General features: G+C 42.1%; 7 protein-coding genes across 7 annotated transcripts; 4 read left to right on the top strand and 3 right to left on the bottom strand.

Annotated features, from left to right (window-relative positions):
* Positions 1-561: 561 nt before the first annotated feature.
* On the bottom strand, positions 562-1,734 carry RPD3 (histone deacetylase RPD3; the record flags this gene model as incomplete). The annotated part of the gene is made up of 1 exon (XM_018878920.1): positions 562-1,734. One exon carries the CDS (start codon positions 1,732-1,734, stop codon positions 562-564), a length of 1,173 nt encoding a protein of 390 aa, XP_018736887.1.
* A 663-nt stretch (positions 1,735-2,397) lies between these two features.
* AWJ20_1997 (uncharacterized protein) lies at positions 2,398-2,700 on the top strand (the record flags this gene model as incomplete). The annotated part of the gene is made up of 1 exon (XM_018878919.1): positions 2,398-2,700. One exon carries the CDS (start codon positions 2,398-2,400, stop codon positions 2,698-2,700), a length of 303 nt encoding a protein of 100 aa, XP_018736886.1.
* An 82-nt stretch (positions 2,701-2,782) lies between these two features.
* FUN26 (nucleoside transmembrane transporter FUN26) lies at positions 2,783-4,117 on the bottom strand (the record flags this gene model as incomplete). Its single annotated transcript, XM_018878918.1, has 1 exon — positions 2,783-4,117. The coding sequence occupies one exon, from the start codon at positions 4,115-4,117 to the stop codon at positions 2,783-2,785; it is 1,335 nt and encodes a 444-aa protein (XP_018736885.1).
* Positions 4,118-5,019: 902 nt separating this feature from the next.
* Positions 5,020-7,146, top strand: COY1 (Coy1p; the record flags this gene model as incomplete). The annotated part of the gene is made up of 1 exon (XM_018878917.1): positions 5,020-7,146. The coding sequence occupies one exon, from the start codon at positions 5,020-5,022 to the stop codon at positions 7,144-7,146; it is 2,127 nt and encodes a 708-aa protein (XP_018736884.1).
* A 390-nt stretch (positions 7,147-7,536) lies between these two features.
* RPL17A (ribosomal 60S subunit protein L17A) lies at positions 7,537-8,094 on the bottom strand (the record flags this gene model as incomplete). The annotated part of the gene is made up of 1 exon (XM_018878916.1): positions 7,537-8,094. The coding sequence occupies one exon, from the start codon at positions 8,092-8,094 to the stop codon at positions 7,537-7,539; it is 558 nt and encodes a 185-aa protein (XP_018736883.1).
* A 1,003-nt stretch (positions 8,095-9,097) lies between these two features.
* NOP1 (rRNA methyltransferase NOP1) lies at positions 9,098-10,081 on the top strand (the record flags this gene model as incomplete). The annotated part of the gene is made up of 1 exon (XM_018878915.1): positions 9,098-10,081. The coding sequence occupies one exon, from the start codon at positions 9,098-9,100 to the stop codon at positions 10,079-10,081; it is 984 nt and encodes a 327-aa protein (XP_018736882.1).
* A 3,018-nt stretch (positions 10,082-13,099) lies between these two features.
* Positions 13,100-20,149, top strand: TAO3 (Tao3p; the record flags this gene model as incomplete). The annotated part of the gene is made up of 1 exon (XM_018878914.1): positions 13,100-20,149. The coding sequence occupies one exon, from the start codon at positions 13,100-13,102 to the stop codon at positions 20,147-20,149; it is 7,050 nt and encodes a 2,349-aa protein (XP_018736881.1).
* Positions 20,150-20,356: the final 207 nt, after the last annotated feature.

The following is a 20,356-nucleotide window of genomic DNA, read 5'->3' as shown; positions in this document are numbered from 1 at the left end:
TGTGTTTACGTGCCCTAAATGTGCGGCGCGTGAAAAATAGAAGAACCTGGAAATTTCACTCGTCTCTGTCCAAGCTATGGGTAAGGGAATATATTGCAGTGTTGTAGAAATCAATTGGGGCAGGGTCTGGCAAGAAAGATTTCTTCTCCTCCTATAAAATTCGCTAATAGAGATATACCGACTTAGTTTACTATTGCTTTCGAAGATTGCTGTTGTTACAATGTAAATACATTTAATGTAGTTGTAGGAGATCTTGATCTAACGTAATCTGAAGTGATCGTCACTATTTAAAGTTGCATGATGCATGGCTGGAGATTGACTTGGCAGTTGGCAGGACAACATAACGTCAAACTAGAATGAAATGTCGTGAACCCAGAGCACAAAATAGTACACACAATGTTGTCGCCTGAGCTATTCTAAAATAATGCGTGATCTGAAAACTATAACTCTAGCGGGTCTTACTAAGTATAGTGTCATCGAGCAATATTGGATGTAAGTAATCATGTTCAAGTTGTCAATTGACGTCTGAAGCAGTTACTCAGATATAAATATTTCTATTGTCTATCGCCGATGTTCAAAATAATCAGCCAGCTTTTTTAAATACTCCTCAGAGTTTTCGTCTGGAGTGTTATGCCTGACGTGACTTTCAACCCGAAGTGAATAGTTGTCTTTAACGTATTCGTTGAAGTAATCGTGCATTGGTATCTCAACCCATTGTTTTCTGTCAGGAACATTCAAGGCCGCAGCGGTACAAATCGCGAGACATCTAGCTGTATCTAGAGTGTGATAACCCCCTCCTCCGAGTAATAGTGTTGGTAGCTTCCAGCTGTTAACTATCTGGTCGATTATATATTCAAAAGATGAAAAGGACAAATTCCATTCTCGTAACTCGTCACGAGCTAAACCATCACATCCAGTTGTGACAACTACCGCATCCGGCTGAAAATCTTCCTTTTCTGCCACAATAATGGTATCAAAAATTTGAATAAATGATTTATCTGATAACCCATATTTAGTAGGGATGTTTACAACCGAACGTGACGTGGTATTCATCCCTCCTGTCCCAGGAAAGAACCCTCTTTCATAACGGTGGACAGATACCGATTTCACTTTGTCAGAATAAGCAAACGCCGTTTCAACCCCATCCCCATGATGGAGGTCGAGATCAACGTATAGAACTTTATCAAATTTTGTTCTCAATCGTTGTATTCCTAAATTGATGTCGTTGACGTAACAGAATCCAGAGCATGCAGCACGCTTAGCGTGATGCCTTCCTCCTGTCCAATTGATAGCCACTTTAGACGTGTTTTGGGCTATGTCTGTATCAAGAAGACTCACTAAGTAATCAGCACATTGTAGAGTAGCTCCTGCTACAAGCTTAACATACTTCTCTAAACCGTCAAACGGCGGACAGTCATAGTGTAATCCATAAAGCGCTTCTTTGGACACGGGCTCGTCCTTCCCTTCGTAACTCTCGTCACTTTCTTCTCCTTCCGTTTCACTTTCAGCATCCAGTCCGTCGTCACCGGTCAATAGGAACTTAATAAAATTTTTATCGTGATATTTTTCGAGATCCGCTTGTGTGCATGGTTTCACGCGAATGATGCCATCAAACTTGTCCATTAAACCAAAGGACTCGATCAAGGCATTCACCCTGGACGCTCTCCCCTTATTCGAGGGTAGCTTATCAGCATATTCAATTAGCTCTTCACTATACGCATACGCTACCGGCATTCGAAATAGATCCCTTTTGATTTAAATAATGTTCCTTTTACGTATCTTGGTACTCGACCAAGAGCGATTGTTGATCTCTATTAGATAGTGGTTAGGGTCTTCTTGGACTATTCTGGTTTGGCTCCGGGTCATTACCATAAAAATTAGATACTAAAACTCAATTGATTTCTTGCCATTATTGATACCTTTGTATTACTCAGGAAGTTGATTTTATTATTAGTTGCAGTGTAGGAAGATACTGGGTCTAAGGGCGTTGTCAATTTTATGCCGCTGGCGCGTAATGTGCTATATCGGGAACTAACTTCACCACTTTCTGTGAACTTTGGGACAACAATGTCAGTCATTGGGTAAGTAAAATATCATTGTTAACCTATTTCATACACTCTAACCTCGCATTGCAGAGTCCTAGTGGACAACACTGTAAATATTTCGACGATAGCGCAGCTACATGATCAGATCTCCAATACTCTATCTTCCAATCTTGGGAAATGGAATTTCGAATATAAGCTATATCGGGAAAACCCTGCCTCAGCTCCAACAAATGGCGTGACCAAGCCATCTTCTTCTTTGTTTTTTTATACTCTTGCATTTTCACATCAATCGGGTTTGCTATTTTGCCTTACGAATGGGACAGGTACTATCGTTGAAGGCGACTTTGAAGCCATGTTAACAACCAAGCTACAAAGCTTATGGTTGTTGCGACAGGTAATTCAAGGCGAGGGTCATTCGTATGAGTTACAAGGTGGGAAATTCATTCTTCGATTGGCCAACATTTTTCTTCAAGGTAGCTATAAAGGGCTACTGGTCCAAGTGGAGTACAATTCATCGGGTTCCGAGGATACCAGTGGTCAAATACAAAAGATAAACGAATTTCTCGCTCAATATGGATTGAAGTTCGTAGGTAACAAGCTGGCAAAAGACGAAATCGGCACTGCTTGGCAGTACGTTGATGCTTTAAGTAGGTAGTAATGTCCTATACCTAAGTGAACATTGATAACATGACATATATTTACTCGATTGAGAGATATTTATCTATAAAGAACATTAATTAGCCAAGAATCCAAACGAGAACAAATGATAAAAGAGACCCAACAGCAAGGCCAATAGATAAAGACATAGTCATAAATCCACCAGCAGCCTCTTTTTCGTTCTCGTTTACAAACGATGGGGATTCCATCAATGCACTAGTCACGAGCTGTCCATTTGTGACTCCGAATGCAAATTGAAGAAGGAGATAATAGACGTCGCTTTGAATTATGCCATCACCGTTAATGTTAGTCAAGAAAAATGCAGGCACAAATAATAATCGAGCTACAGCGTAACCTGTGAGAGCTCGGCGGTCTTTAACAACAAATTGTGGACGACCACACAAAACCCGGCCAAGAAGATCTCCCGAATTCCAGAAGAGGTAAACCGCAGGAATGAAAAATTGAGTAGGAATACCATTTGATGACTTCACTGTACCTGCAAAAACAGGATAGATAAGAGTGATTGCAAAAGTGATAAAGACAGTAGAAGCAGGAACGAATAGCTTACTAAATAATGTTGATAACGGAATATGCTGCTTTTTGGTTGCTGAAAGAGGTTCCGGAGCAGGATTCTCATTAGAAAAACTGAAACCCGATGCATTTGATTTTCGATATTTCTCACTCTGTCTGAAACAAATAATAGCAGCTGTGCACACTGCAGTAGCTGCCAGAAAGTACAGGGCTGATCCAACAGATGAGTTCGTAGAAGAGGAACCACTCTCTCTAACATCTAGGGATTCATTAACATCATTGGAATGCTCTTTACTTGCTCCGCTTCCTATAGCTGAGAGCATTGAGATGATTGGTGGTAATACACCACTGACAGCTTGGCCCACAGTAATAGCCTGAGTGTGGCTGGAGGTCAATGTGTTGCCAATGGCATATGAACCGTTCTGAGTTAATCCAGTTCCAATACTAGAGGAAAAAACACATAACAAAATGAATAAGAAGTATGGAACGGCAGGAATAGATAATGCACAGGAAAATGCTAATAGCAAAAACACACTGGCAATAGTAAGTTCCCCGACCCTCACTCTCCAAGAGTAGTCAGCGTTCTTTTGCCGGTCTGCCAAGAGGATTGTGAACAGGGTACCTGTCACAGTTGTGATTGACATAACAAAACTTGAAAAATTGGCCTGAAGAAATTTATATCCCTCAAATCTTCCTTGGAAATAAGGCGTCGCGGATAGTAGGCAGTTCCATGGCCAAAGATATGAAGCGCCAATCGTAGCGTATGCTACATAGTCAAGATTCGAAATACTGGGAGGTGAATTTGTACCTATTAAGTTGGGCGGCACATCGCCCTCTTCATTCAGAAGATAAACTGCTTCATTATCTTCATTGTCTTCTGGCATTTTGATGGATGACTTGACCCGTATGCGATCTCACCAGTAAGATTACGCCTGATATCAGCATCGTCTTATTATCACGTGATATGTGTAATTTAGATTCAGGAAGATCAGTCTTGTTTCTCCATATAATCAGGCTATAGCAGAAATGTGGAATCGAGTGTGTTAATTTCCTCCTGTCACAATGAAAAATCTTCCGATGGCAAGGGGGATTGAATTTATAGCCAGGTTTACAAAATATGAGTGCAAGATACTTAAAGCATATATATATTTATATATATATATAAATGGAACATTATTATAGCAACTGGGTAAACCAAAATTTTTTTTATCATTACACTAGAGACTCCAGCAATATCATCCACAGTTTAACTAGGTAAAGCATTTAATTACCTAATAACTTGGCCAAAAACTCTATTGGATAACCCTGCATAATCAGTGCACATGGATCTTGCATAACGCCTTTAGGGTCCTGTCAAACTGCTCGTGCAACATGGAGTCCATGCGCTCTCCTCTGGTAACCTTTATCTTGAGACTGTCAAAAAGAGCATTGCGAAATAGAAACCATAGATGAGATAGGCACAGGTCAACTCCGATTGTTGGAGCTTTCCTTTGGATGAGAAATCATGCAATGGTAAGCAAATCAAATTGATACAATATTTAACCATCCAGATAGCATGCGCCGCGTCTGCCGCACTTATCGCAGAGATCTAGTAGTACTTTGGGCGAATGCACCACCGTTCAGGGATCACCAACACGTAGCTTATTTGAATGGGGAAATCGAACCACATTGAATTTTTTTTGTGTGAAGAAGGTTGAACGGTCTTCTTTTATTTCAGTATAATACTTGCCAATATATTTAATACTGGATTCTTGTATATAGGCATTTCTTTCGTTCAATTATCGTAATGTCAAGTGCAAACAATTCACCCAAGATTCCAGAGGATGATGTCAATGCTAACTCAACGGCCCCAACAAGCACTGGGGGTCCTTCTGCTCCTGAGGGTCAATCTACCACAACAACTACATCCAAGGAGGCTCTGAATCCATTTGAACAAGCGATCAAGGTTTGGTCTGATATTGATCTTAGCTCGTTGCAGAAGTCATTAGATGATGAGGGCGATCAAATTCTAGTCAATCAAACTACCTCCGTAAAAGGAAGAAAGGAACTGGCTTCTCGAACCAAATCGTTTAGAAAGTTATCAGATGAAGAGAAGTTGGTTGAAATAAAGTCTTTATTGAAATTATACCAGACGGAGATTGACAATCTAACTAATCGAGGTAAATTCGCGGAGACGAGTTTTATGAATGTCTATAAACTATTGGCCGAAGCACCAGATCCAAGACCACTATTAGAAGCGTCAGTTGACTCTGTAATTTCAGCTTCAGAAGTTAATCGCTTGATGACAGAAAATGCTCGGCTAAACGATTTGGTCAGCCGTCATGCTGACTATGATTCGGTTAAAGCAAAGCTTTTGAAGGTAGAACAATCATCAATTGAAACAGCTAGAGCAAAGGTGAATGCGAAGGAAGCGGAAATGAATGCATTATTTGATGAAAAAGAGCGCAATTGGAAATTGCGTGAGGAAGAACTCCAACGACAAATTGAAGATTTAAGCGCCAACAAAGATGTTGCTGAGGCAAGACTTTCTGCTCACAACAGCTCTATCGATCCTTCTGAGGGTGCTAAGTCACGACTACTTGAATTAGAGTTAGTTGCTGGCGACCTAGAAAGAGCGAACCGTAAGGTTGCTCAGGTCGAGAAACGAAATCTCGAGCTAAGGACAGAACTAGAAGGACTCAAATCAGAAACTAAAGCTAATGAAGAAAAGGCAGTACTAGAATCGAAAATTTCAGATCTAGAAGGCGAGAATGCAATTGTTCTTGCTAAGATCCAATCATTAGACTCCAAGCTAGCTACTCAAACAGCTGCTAGCCAACAAAAGATTGAAGTTTTAGAGAGAGATGTATCCAGAAAATCGGAGGAAATCACTACCTTGAAAAATCGGTTGCATAAACAACAGGACTATGAAGAAATAAAACGCGAATTGGATGTTCTGAAGTCGATTGAATTTGATGTTGGCGAGGATGATGGTGAGCGGTCAGCACGAAGTATTAGCACTCAGAATGAGAACGCTCAAGAAACTAAGCTAGAAAAGATGCTGCTAACTAGAAACAAAAAGCTAACATCCGATCTTACGAATCTTCGAGTCACCAACCATGAACTTAATGAGGCCAATCAAGCGGCTAATCGACAAATCAGTTCCTTGACTTCAGAACTAGAAGAAGCACGAAATTTAAATAATAAACTGGAGGAAGACCTGCTAACACTCAAAAACTCCGGCACCTCTCCAGCTATGTCGACTGTATCGGGTTGGAATAATAGCTCTTGGGGCGGTAAAAATAGTGTTAACGGTAGGGTCTCACCCACATCATCAATTATCGGAGGGCGTGATGGTCGTGACTTAAGAGGCGGCCCCACTCCGACTACCTCTAGTTCTGACAGCTCTATTCTGCCAATTATCACCCAACAGAGAGATAGATTCCGGCAGCGAAATGCAGAGTTGGAAAGTGAGCTTCGTAAAAATTGGGCGCTAATCTCATCACTTCAGAAAGAAGTTGAAACAGTTAAAAAAGATAATGTGGAGCTTTACGAACGAACTCGTTATGCTTCATCTTACAAGGCCCAATCTAAGCGGGGAGGATCGTCCGCCGAAGATCGATACAGGTCTGTATATGAAGAAGGTTTAACTCCATTCCAGCAGTTTCGAGGGCGTGAAACTGAAAGAGCCCTCTCTAAAATGGGTCCTCTAGAAAGGATTGTCTACTCGTTCTTCAGAGGTGTCCTGTCAAACAGGTTGAGTCGAAACTTTTTCTTTCTTTACTGTCTAGGCCTCCACCTTTTAGTAATGGTCATTCTTATGTATGGTGCAACATCAAGCCCTGTCCTAGAAGTCCCCTCTACGGTCCCTGGAACTGGAGCAGAGGAGAGCTTAGTATCAGAAGCTGCTGTCCAACTGGCTGAGCACCCTTAGTACGAGATATATTGCATATAATCTTTAACCATACAATAAGGGTTAAGCCTCCGGCAACTCCCCTTGTAAGTTAGACTATGAACTCCTTTTCATGAATCATTTCAAATACGACCCATTCATTTTGCTCAGGGGTTTTATCGGCACTAGGAGGTTTGGCAGAGCCAAGCTGACTGGCACGATCTATGACAAGACGGTATCATCATTAACTTCCACTTATACAGACAAATAAAAACATTCATTTTTGAACAACACAACCTATCTCGAAGAAACCGGTGGGAAGAAACGTAAGTTTTCTGCACCTATATATATTAAAACAATTTTCTACAGATGAATGGATGATGCGGTTCATTTCATTTTGGGCGTGAGGGGCTTTTGTTGAATCCAGTATATTTAAGCAGCAGTGATACGCTTTTGGGAAGCCTTAGCACCTCTTTGACGGCTGTTGAGTCTGACAACAGAGGTCTCGGGGGCCTTGGCAATCTCCTCATCAGCTTCAGTCAAAATGATCTCGATGTGACATGGGGAAGATTGGTAAGGGTTGATTCTACCGTGAGCACGGTAAGTACGACGACGTTGCTTAGGAGCTTGGTTGACTTGAATGTGCTTGATGACGAGCTTCTCAGTGTCGAGTCCCTTGGCATCGGCGTTGGCTTGAGCGTTCTTGAGCAAGTCGGAAACAAACTTGACAGACTTAACGGGCCATCTGGCCTTGGTGACACCGAATTCTTTACCTTGGGAAGCTCTGCCAATGGAACCGGCGTGCTTTCTGAAAGGAATGGCTCTCTTCTTTTCGGAGACTTGTTCGAGGTAAGTCAAGGCCTTGGTAAGAGGCCAGCCGTTAACGGCTTGAGCAGTCTCGTAGGTGTTCTTGTAAGAGACACGGAGGTAAGAACCACGAGAAGAGGCGCTTTTGGCAGGGTTAACAGGGGTGGTACTGTAACGAGTCATTATTTTTGTTGATTTTGTTGAACGAAATTGTCGATGTCACAAAAGTTCGTATGTGTATATTCGGCTCTATGAAAATGTCACTATGTGAAGCAGGCATTCAGGCATTCGTGAGTCGGTTTCCAATATGCATATTCAGAGAAAGATTTCCTAATAAGGTAATTTTGGACGCACTTGTGACTGTACTAATACCGAACACACTTGTCTATAAACCCGTACCCTGAAAATTAAAAAAAGACTGGTTGGGAGTGAACACCCTGCGTTTTACCCCAGGTTTTATTAAGGACCCTGCATGTAATTTCCACTAGAGCATGTGTTCAGCAAGTTGCAGTTCTATCCCGGCCGCTAGCCACCTTTACTAGATTTTTTTGTGTCCAAGCTGGGAACCATTGACTAACAACGATTCCGTTGGACAGTCTTTCCCTTATCTTCCATTATTCTACCCTCTATTGGCGACCTAATAAAGTGTGAATTACTGCTATCGAACGCAACTAATTCTATGAATACAATCGATAACCGATGGACACTTTATAGTAGCCTTACGGTCAAAGTACGGCGTAATTAGTGGATGGTGGCTCTGCAGCTCACGTTAAGAGATAACCACAGCTATAATATTCGCATAAACGCAGTGAACATGCAATATAGCAGACATCCTTGATAAAGAACTACTATTAGACGACTGGTCCATACGACTCTCCTCATTTCGTACAATTGCAGTGTCATATTTGTAACTTCGAAAAGTTTCTCGGAGGTTTACAGGCCGCTTACCAATTGTTTGTAAATTTCACTAAGAACCCCCTGTAATCATTGGGTTAGGGCCGATTACAGAGGATTTTTTGATGTGGGCAAGGAAACTTTTCAATTTTTTTATCTGCAGGTCTCTTCTAAGTAAAGATTTTTTTGTTAATAAAAATTTCTAGTTCATCACTACAATTGTTTTGAGCTACATCGAAAGAATTTCGATTACAAAAAAAGTACAAAGCAATCCCCCTCAAATAAAAAAATAATGGCATTCACTCCAGGTGGACGTGGTGGAAGTAGAGGCGGTGGCCGTGGTGGTTTCGGTGGTGGCCGTGGTGGTTTCGGCGGTGGCCGTGGAGGTGCTCCAGGTGGTGGTAGAGGTGGTTTCGGCGGTGGTCGTGGTGGTGCCCGTGGTGGTGCTGCTGGCGGAAGAGGTGGCCGTGGTGGTGCCAGAGGTGGTCGTGGAGGCCCTAGAGGTGGCCGTGGTGGTGCCAGAGGTGGCCGTGGAGGCGCTGCTGGTGGTGCCAAGGTTGTCATTGAACCTCACAAGCACGCTGGTGTCTTCATTGCTCGTGGTAAGGAAGATTTGCTTGTTACTAAGAACTTGACCCCCGGTGAGTCTGTATACGGTGAGAAGAGAGTGTCCATTGATGTTCCTGGCCAAGGAGAGGATGCTGTGGCTACTAAAGTAGAATACAGAGTTTGGAATCCTTTCAGATCCAAGTTGGCTGCTGGTATTTTGGGTGGTTTGGATGAATTGTTCGTTGGTCCTGGTAAGAAGGTTCTTTACTTGGGTGCTGCTTCTGGTACCTCTGTCAGTCACGTTGCTGATGTCGTTGGCCCCGAGGGTGTTGTCTATGCTGTCGAATTCTCTCACCGTTCTGGTCGTGATTTGATCTCTATGGCCAAGAAGCGTCCTAATGTCATTCCTATTATTGAGGATGCCCGTCACCCTCAAAAGTACCGTATGCTCGTTGGTATGGTCGATGTTGTTTTTGCCGATGTTGCCCAGCCTGATCAAGCCCGTATTATTGCCCTTAACTCGCATCTCTTCCTTAAAGACCAAGGTGGTGTTGTCATTTCCATCAAGGCCAACTGTATTGATTCCACTGTCGAGGCCGAGACCGTCTTTGCCCGTGAAGTACAGAAGCTCCGTGAGGAGAGAGTTAAGCCATTGGAGCAATTGACTTTGGAGCCTTACGAGAGAGATCACTGTATCGTTGTTGGTAGATATGTCAGATCTTCGTAAAAAGAAGGTTACTGGAAATGATTTAAAAAGGAGGAATTTTTTAGATGAAAAGAGTTAAAAGGGGTGAATTTGGGCTTTCAGTTGCTATTCACTTTTTTTTCATAATGCATACCACTCTCTCTTCCTTTTACTCAGCTCATCATTGTCTGGTGTGTTTATGTATTATATTATATACAGATCTGCTCTTCATAAATTGAGCACGTATTATTTGGCTTTATGTTTTGTTTATTTTATTATAGTTTATTAAGTTGCTTACTAATTATTCTGTGGAGGTAGAGAAACCATCGAGGGTAAGTCTGAACACAAAATATGGCTTGCCCCATTTCTCTAGAAGTGCTGATGGCGAAGTATCTGTACACATAATATAGTTACCACACACAAAAGACCTTATACACACTTTGTGATTATTTTTCTAGAAATTATCATTGATAGAAAAATATATAGCCTTTAGCTAGTCATACCTTGGCTAGTTAAATCTGGTTGTCGAATTGAATAAGCTATTTTGTCATTTTATAATTTTATCACGCAGGGACTACATGATCGCTTATCTACACGTGATCTTATCTTTTAGATCATTCTGCATGTGCACTCTTGAGTTTCATTGATATAGAATTTCCATCCATTTCACCAACCTATCAAGAGGCCATGAAAGAGACCAAAGAGACCTTTTAGTAGTTCATGACGGAATATTAACATGGTAGGGCCACCATTAGTGTAACTCTAAAAAAATTGAAAGTTGGTCACTGGCGCACTTCTGCAATCTTCAGTCAGTACAGTCAGATTGGTGTTATACTGCGAAACTTAATCTCAGTTAAGACTCAAGAGCATAAGATTGATTATGTCATCGCTGAAGATTTATTGAAAGGACGCTTCAAACGATTTACTCTACAGCCAGAGAGTGCAGACAGCTGATAATGCATAAGTCTTCATTCTTCTCAATAAGCCGTATAACATATATTTACACTAGGCTTGAAAAAAAACTAGATATAGAAATCGCCTTCAATCAAGATGATTCTTCCTCGCGTTTCTAATTTTAATATTTCTTCAAAATACTCTGGATCACTATAAATCCCCGATGTAAAGCCGTATGCTAGCTACATTCCTGAAGTGCCGCGCTTTGGCACATGCAGCCTCTATATGTGAGCTGGAGATATATAATCGCTAATCCAAAGCGAATGCAGCATGTTATATCATACAGACATATTTATTATAGCATTATAACGGCAAGCTGAGAATCGATTTATTACTTTCAGTAAGTACATTTAGCTCACGCGGATTTAGAGTATTGTATCTTGTCCAACAAGTGGTCATGTTAGGGAAATGTGAAATTGTCCCTCACTATATGCTCGACGACCTCAAATTCATTGAATGAGGAATACTTACTGAGCAGAACAAAAACAGTATAGCCAAGCTCACTTGGATCTACTTGGATTAGCCCACCTAGTAAGCGAATGCTGTTAAATTGGCAGGCACAGCCACTGTCATTAAGGTGTTGATACCAGAGGTATTTATCTGAAATTTTGTGGCACATGTTCATTATTTATTACATTGTAAGTAACACTAGGCAATAAGTTTCAAGGTAAAATTTAGGAAAGTTTATAGTCACTAACAACCAAGAAATAGAAACCATACACAGCTTTGCATACGTTTTCATCGTCATTTCAACCACCAAAGTATGTATATTTGTAAGGCCAAGCTTTAGGTTTACCTTGAATACTAACTTTCAGATGCAACAAGATCAGGACTTTCGCTTCGATGATTCATATGCGCCAAAAAGGAAGAATTCAGAGAATATGGAGGCTTCTACAGCAATACCTATAAACGCTATTACAAGCAGTGGCAGTACCAACGGGAATGGAAATGTCAATGAAGACATTGCTAGATCATATTCTCATGATAGGAATCAGTCAATGCCAAATGCGACGTTGAGTAGGGAAAATTCTTACAATGCAGCGATTTCTGGACGACCCACTCGAGCCGCTACTTTCAGCAGACCGACTGTATCCAGATCTCCAAGCCAGAAGAGATATCAGGCAGCTCCAGCTCAAAGCCAGATTCAAGCTCCACTCCCGAGTCAAGTTCAGGTTCAGAGCCCCCTACCAGTAGCACCAACACAGCAAATAAAACATACGGTCCCTATAGTGGCACCTGTAAAGGCACAGGCGCAGCTAACTGCTGCAAATACGATCGGTCTCTCAGGTAGTGGTGGAATTAGCAACTCAGCAAATATGGTCCCTTCAGGTGCGGTTGGTATAACTAATTTTGAAAATGAAAATGGACCAGGTACGGTGAGCAACGGTAATTCACCGCCAGCTCAAATTTCGCTAAACCGAGATAAAGGTCCTCCAAGAGAAACTCAGCCTGGAGAACGTACTCTAACAAGTGTGCCATCTTATGAAGTATTAACACCTACCTCACCGACAGTGATGATGGGATCACAACAGTTACAGGAACCAATCACCCAGCCTCAACATATGCTGACAAGAGGAAATATTACTTCTGGTCCACAGCCTAGTGCTCCTGCTCCTATTGGTCTTGGTGTTGGCGTACTAGGGCAAACACCACAACCTGTTGTTACTGCAGGTCACCAATATTCTGGATCTATTGCAATTCCTTCACTTCAATCGATGCAGACAAGGCTTACCGAGAATACAGCTCCAACCATGGCACATCGAAGTGTGAGCGGACCAGCTACAATGACTGCAGTGACTTCTGGCGCTAAGACCGCAAAACCAAAATCTTCTGAACCGAAGACGCCCTCGGAATACGCATTACATATTTTGTTCACTCAGGTGAGTATAGAGAGCAATATCCTGAAGAAAAAAATTCAAGTACTAACATATCAAGTTTGTAAGACAAGCAGAACGAAAACTAAACTTATGCCTGAACTACAATTATGATTCGGAACCTGAAATATCTAGTATATTGGGATCAGGGGTTGATCATTCCTTCGACAAAATAATCGAGTCACTCGGGTATATTTCGCGTAGCAAACCAAAACCAATCATAGATTCAGTCATGTTCTGGCGCAAGAGTAAGTCGGAAGCCGCTGCTACAGCTGCTCAATCAGCTACAAATCATTCGAGTTCCAAAAACAATAGCACGGGCAATCTGGCTGAGTTAAAAGAAGCAGCATTACGAATGGAACGTAAAAGTCTGATATCTATCTATATCTTATGCAGAGTACTCATGGAAGTTGTAAAACAAAGCCCTCCTGATGTTCTCGGTGATGACTTGAGTGAGAAATTAGAAGAGATAGTGTTCAAACAATTGCGGACTGGCGATCCGCGGACGTTATCAATGAGTGTTATTCGACGGGAAAACTGGAATTTGTTTGCTGAATTACTAGGAGAGATGTCGAATTCACGTTTTCTGAGCGTCGGGGATCGATTTATAGCTGAGCTAGAAAAGGTGCCGTCTGTCATTTCGAAAGAGCAGGAGCCACATATTTTGCTGCTAATCAACGGAATGAAGTATCTGAAGCTGAAGATATATCCTATGGATGCGCTTGAAGAATCTGCAGAATTCATTGAGTCGCTTGGAAAGTTCTTCAGCCGGTCAAATAGCACACCTGTAAAGATTGCGTACTCTGAGGCTTTATCACAAATTCTATTACCACTAGCTGGTGTTGCTACAGCTGAACTCAACCACCCAATGTGGGTTAAGCCCGTTGAGACTATTTTCGCTAAAGCAATGGAGATGATTGCTAAACCGAAATATTGGGCTGTTGCTTTTCAACTGGCGACTGTGATTCTCAGTGTAGCACCACAGGAGTTATTTGCTCGTCACTGGCTAACATTATTTGAATCACACGCTTCGAAAATCAAGGACAAGGCCAATAGGGCTGTTATATATATAGGAGTGTCACGTTTACTTTGGGTGTTTGTTTTCCGATGGTCTGAAACTCTTAACAGTACAACAAAGAAGTTAGATATTGTTTCAAAAGTGCTCTTCAACCCGGGAAACAAAAAGCTCTGGACATCGTGGGAATCAGGGATTACAACAGCCGCTTGTGTATATTTGATCCGCATTGGCTCCCATGGATATCTCCAATACGTGTTAGATAACATATTGTTGCAAATGGTGCATTCAGGTTCTGTGGACACCCTCACTTTGGAGTCCATAATCCCTGAAAGAGCGACAGTCGGAGTTCGATCCTTCATGTATATACTCTCCGATCATGAAACTACCGGCACCTCTGCGTCCCGACCTCCATTCCCTGACGATGTCGTTTTGCAGTCTGTTATGTCAAATAAGGATCGTTCAGAGCCAAAACACATACCTCTTCCAACAGGTTCGTTGTTGCAGTTTTATGAAAAGTGCTGTAAATGCATTGTTAAGCTTGCAGTTCTCTGCGATACGCAGTTTGGAGCTCATATCACTTCAGTTGATGACCGCCCCATTCAACTAAAACCGATGTCTGTATCTTTCCACTTTGGCAATAACGATAGCTATGCTCAGCATCAAAGATTGGCATATCTTGAACTATTTTCGGCAGTTATCGATTTCATCCCATGGTGCCACTTTCCAGATACACAGACTCTTACTAGAACGACTGAAATTCTCTGTCGCAACGTCGTTCACAGCAACCCCAAGGTAGCACAAGCATCTATATCAGCGTTGAAATGTTTGGTGGAAACCAGGGATACAAGGGCCATTGTCAATATTTACACCAAGTTAATGTTTTCCTTTGATGAGAAAATATTCACCAGTTATGACTGCCCGCCTTCCTCTGCTTCCGAGTTTGAGAAAATTTTGCAGGTATATGTATCACTGTTAGAGATATGGATTGCGAACATTAGAGTTCTTACCAAAAGAGACGCAAATCAGTCTGAAACATCAGGCAGTTTATCAGTCTCACAACCAAGCGACGATGATTCGTCAAGGAGAAGTGACGATATGATTTTGAACAATTGGTGGTCTGCAGTCGAGGAGATTGAGGGCAATGGGTTGTTTTTCTTGTGTTCTCAAGATAGGGCTATCAGGTTACTGGCTGTAAAAATCATCCGGCTGACAACAGAGTTTGATGAAGCTATCCGAGATCATGGTCAACATATGACCAAGTCTCATTCAAGAACTCCGTCGAAAAGCACATTAACTCCTCCTTGTAGGGTTATACAGCTTATGGAAACAGTTGACTTGACCGAGCTGTTTGAGGCCTCGAAGCCCAATATTGAATTGAGTATGCCAGAGCGTAGCCGTCTTGCAAAGCTCCATGGCAAAAAGAAGGAAACATTGGTTGCATTAGCGGAGTCTGACTATGGTGTTGACACTGCTCTTTGGTTAAAGGCCTTCCCGACATTCATTAAAAAATGCTTTGAAAATTATCCCATCCCAATAGCAATCTGTCGCAACATTGTCTGTGTTCGATTGGTTCGTATGTATGACGTGGTGGTTGAGTTTTCGAGGTCAGAAGCTGTTGCCGGAACTGCGAATTATGCATTTATTCTGAAACACCCAATGAGGACGCACCCCGAGGTTGTGGTTGAACAATGGAGAACTTATTTAATAGTGGCCTGTTCAACTCTAACGCTTACTGACGAGCAAAAACTCCATATACCTGATAGCAGATATCAGCATGGCCGTAAGAAATCTGCTCAGAAGATTACAATTCACCACCAACGGATAACCTCAGTTAGGTCTGTGTTCCGAATGGTGATTCCTCTATTGGGCGTGGATCATCCCGTCATCCGAGATGCTATTATCACTGGTATTGGATGTATCAACGTTAATATTTACAAAGCACTGATTGAATGCTTACAGCCGGCCATTGAGACATGGGCGGAGGAGTCACAGCGATTGAATCAGTCACAAAGCAACCAATCCAATGTGTCCTCTAAGCAGACAGTGGGGATCCGAAAAGACTCGTCAGCGGCGATTTCGCTAGCCTATAGGCAAGAGCGAGTGATTACTGAAATCGTGCATTTGCTGTATATTACTTCACACTATCTTGAACTACCATCTGTGGCTGAAGATGAATGGATCATTTCTGAGTTTGTCGGGTTTTTGAACACGCTCCGAAACTTTTTAAGTTTACCTCGGGTCCAAGTAGATTATAACTTCCAGAAACTTCGAAGGTATTTCTGCGGACTCCTTGAGAATGTCTTTCTTGGAGTTAGCCGTAACACTGAGCGCTCCAATCCGATATCATTTGAGTCGCGTATGCGGTACTTCACGCTCATTGAAGACTGGTGTACAGTCGGACAGCATTGGAATGTGGCTCGTGAGAGGGAAGCCAAAATGAAAAGGGCTGCACTTTCTACAGTGAAAGATTCTAGGGAGCACAACATTATTCTGGCTTCAATGGAGCTCGAGAAGAAGAAATCTGACATAGCAATTTTAAGTGTATTGGCGGCATTGTGTGCTGGTCCACTAATGCAGCCATTGGATGCTGCGGGCCGTAGAAAATCGAACGTTTCATTTAATATCTCTGGGTTGCTGAAGTGGATTGGTACTATGTTCGAGAGTCCTAATGATGAAATGCATAGTCTGGGTAAGAGAGCCTTGAAGAATCTACTTATTCATAACCCAGACCATCCCATTATTTTCGAGGAGACTGTTGCAAATGGTTATCGTATACACAGTGAGCCCAAGGCATCGAAGAGTTATTTTGTTGCTTTAGCAGAGATTTTACTGGAAATTCCTGATTATCCTTGCGAGGTGCGCCAAGCTCTAGCTCTTGGACTTTTCAAGACAGGGGACGAAGATGACGAGGTCCGGTCTCTAGCAGTAGATTTATTGAAGGCAACAGAAATTAGATTCTATGGAACGTCCTGTTTGCAGGAGTATCGCGTGAATATTACCAACAGTACTCCAGTAGTATACAAAAGGGCCATGTTCAATCTTTCAAGTAGATTTGCTAAAGATCATCCCCAAGAGACGTACCTGGTATTTTCAGAGCTTACAAAGTTCTTCCACGTCGTGAACGATATATCGAGACGAGACATTTTGGCAGTGCTACTGCCATGGATTCAAGCAGTTGAACTTCAAGTCGAGGTCAATGACATGCCTACTCCCTCTACGGCAATGGTTATGAACAACTTGTTTGAAATCACTGTTACTTTCAGTAATAGGATCCAAAATGAAGTGGAAGCTTTATGGGTTGCATTGGGCAATGGAAAATACCCAAATAACGTGAATGCAATTATGAACTTTGTGCTTCATCACAGCCTTGAAAGGAGGGATCCAGTGTTTGTCGAATACTCACGGAAAATATTGGCATATTTGGCTGCGCCTCCTGCAGGAACTACTCTCATAGATGCTTTGATGAAATACTTACAGCCAAAGGCAATGATTCCCCAGCACCTGGAACCTTATGATTTATCAATCGCAGAAAGAATGTATCCTTACGTGGCAACCATTTCTGCTGTATTACCTGTGGGCAATAAGGAGACTACTTTTTCGCATGGTCAGTTGGCCCTGATTCTGTTGGTAGATCTTATTGTTTCTCCTCTCGAAAGTGTAAAAGCCAATTTACCCTTGATTTTGCATGTGTCCTTGGTTCTGTTTGACCATTACCTACCAATCATCAACGATAGATCTCGCGAACTTTTGGTACATGTTGTGAATGAGTTTGCTGGCTCACAAGCAGGTGCACAAGAGTTTTGTGAGTTGATAAGGGTCAGTAACTCCAAGTTCAACTGGTCGTATGATAACTTGAATAGTGACAAAAATGGTGCACGTACCCCGAAAATGATGGTTCAGATGATCAAGGACATCCTTGGTATATTTGGCACTCAAATCCCCGACTTGCGAGAAAACTGGTCTCGTGTAGCTTTGATGTGGGCTACTACTTGTCCAGTTAGGCACATCGCGTGTAGGTCATTCCAAGTATTCCGGTGTCTGTTGTTCACTCTGGATCAGAACATGCTTGCCGACATGCTTGCTAGATTGTCGAATACTATATCAGACAGTACCACAGACATCCAGGGATTTGCAATGCAAATTCTGATGACTCTCAATGCTGTGACGGCAGAATTAGCATCGGAAGATTTGATTAATTATCCACAATTATTCTGGGCAACGGTCGCATGTTTAGGAACAGTGCATGAACAAGAGTTCATTGAAGTCTTGTCTATTCTAGAGAAGTTTATTTCAAAAATCGATCTTGACTCAGCAGAGACTGTGGCCTGCTTGATTGCAACCTTCCCGCCTAAGTGGGAAGCTAAGTTTAGAGGACTACAACATGCTGTGATACCTGGGTTGCGATCGTCCTTGGCATGGGAACAGTCTCTTCGTATTTTGGATCGATTGAATCAATTGCAGGACAGCGAAATTATAGCTGGGCCTGACCGATTGGCTTTGGCTATCTCCATTAACCTACCTCGTTACCTTCATGCCTTGGAAATAGGTGAGACTACCCCTGAAATTGAAGCTTCTTCAGATAGGCTCAGGCAAATGTGTGATGAACGGGGATTGGGGGCTCTGTCACGTATTTTGGTGTCGTTCGGCAAAGGAAGGTTTAGATCAAAACAAGACTTTTTGAACCAGACTATTCAAGCTTTACAGAATAATTTCTTCCCATCTTGCGAAGGGTCAGTTCTAATATTCTTGCTTGGAATTCTATCCAACAAAATCAAATGGGTTAAGACGGAAACTATGGATATACTCAAGAAGATATTACCGATGGTTGATTTGCAGAAAGAAGAGTTTGCGGGAGTAGGGGCAGATATTATATCTCCTTTACTGAGATTATTACAGACAGACTATGCCGAGCAAGCGTTAGGAGTATTGGATGAAACAATTAGCATCTCAGCAAGTAACATGGATAAACACGTTTTGAGGATGAGTTTGGGTAATAGAACCATTCGTAAGGAATATGAAAAGACAGCTACTATGTTTGGTATTCCAGATGAAAGTGGATGGGCTATTCCAATGCCGGCAGTTACTGCCAACATTACAAGAAACAATGTCCACGCTGTATTCTACACTTGCAACACGACTCCTAGTACTGAACAGATTCCTGTGTCAGCCGAGGAATTTCAATTTCATAAAGAAGAGTACGGCTTTATGGGTGGTCCATTGGATAGAACAGATAGTGTTTCGGTGGCAGAAGATGTGGAGGGAGGCTCACTTAGCCATATGTGGACAGCCTTGGATAATTTGGATTCATTCTTTACGAGAGATATGAAGAAATCACGGCAGCAGAGACCAAACCACGAGCACAATATTTCCGTCACAGATACTGATATGAGCACAGATAACAATCTTGATCCTGTTGAATCTGTTCCACAGTTGTACGACAAGAAAGTGTCATTGATTTTAAATCGATCTCTTGCTAGGACTCCATCGACAACTTCGTTCAAAACATCGCTGGCAGATTCGTTTGGTAATAGTCCTACTACACCCACAGCTGACGCGAGATTTGGTAGTAGCACTAATGTATCAGTCATTGGTAATAGCGGTGGTCCCCCTACACCAAGAAAACGGGAGATTGTTGATTTTGGCCGTCACACAAGATCAAGCAGCCTTTCCTCAGGTTCGGTACTGTCATCACCTGACATAGATGATCAAAATATGAGTCCCCAAGATTTAGAGTCTACTGGTGATGAGTTCAAACTTCATAACGGTGGATCCACTGTATCGTTTACTAAGTATGTTACCTCACCGAATTCTGGTAGTAGTAAGAAATTGAGTGGAGTGGTTCCAAGACTTGCTAGAACAAAATCATCGTCGTCTTCTAATCCATCCTCGCCTGTACAGCGAGTGCAATCTCCGATTATGCGAGACCAGGCCGAGATGCCATCAGCACCACAAGAGAATTCTTTTAGATTAGAAAGTTTCTTGAGAGGAGCAAATATTCGCAAAGTGAAAAAGAAGGCTTCAAAGCTTGATAAAGTGAAAGAAAAGGACATTCGGGATGACAATGCAAAAGAAGAACAACGGCAAGAGGAAGAGCCGAGATCAAAGAGCAAATCTCGAAATGGCAGGTCAAGCGTAATGACCTTTGGAACAAAGTTATCAAATAGCCCAGCCTCAATGTCTGCATCTTCGTCGGTATCTTCTTTAACAAGGCACAAAGATAATCAGACAGGACAGAGTTCGTATCAATTCCCACCTCCAAGATAAGCGGTGGTCAACTTTTGATTATCAGTATTTATTAATCTATGTATTTTTTTTGATAACATCTTTAAGATGGTAGTATAGGTCCTCACCTGTTGTGAAGTTCATTTTTTGGGACCTTGAGGATCTTCTCATGCCTGGCATAACGTCATCGCTGCTTGCATGATTTAACTTGCAGAAGACGCACATACAATGTGGAGATAACAACTGCCG

This window comes from Sugiyamaella lignohabitans, chromosome B (assembly GCF_001640025.1).
Source record: "Sugiyamaella lignohabitans strain CBS 10342 chromosome B, complete sequence".
NCBI lineage: Eukaryota > Fungi > Ascomycota > Dipodascomycetes > Dipodascales > Trichomonascaceae > Sugiyamaella > Sugiyamaella lignohabitans.
Note: the sequence above shows the minus strand (reverse complement) of the source record. Positions and strands in the feature narration are given on the sequence as shown.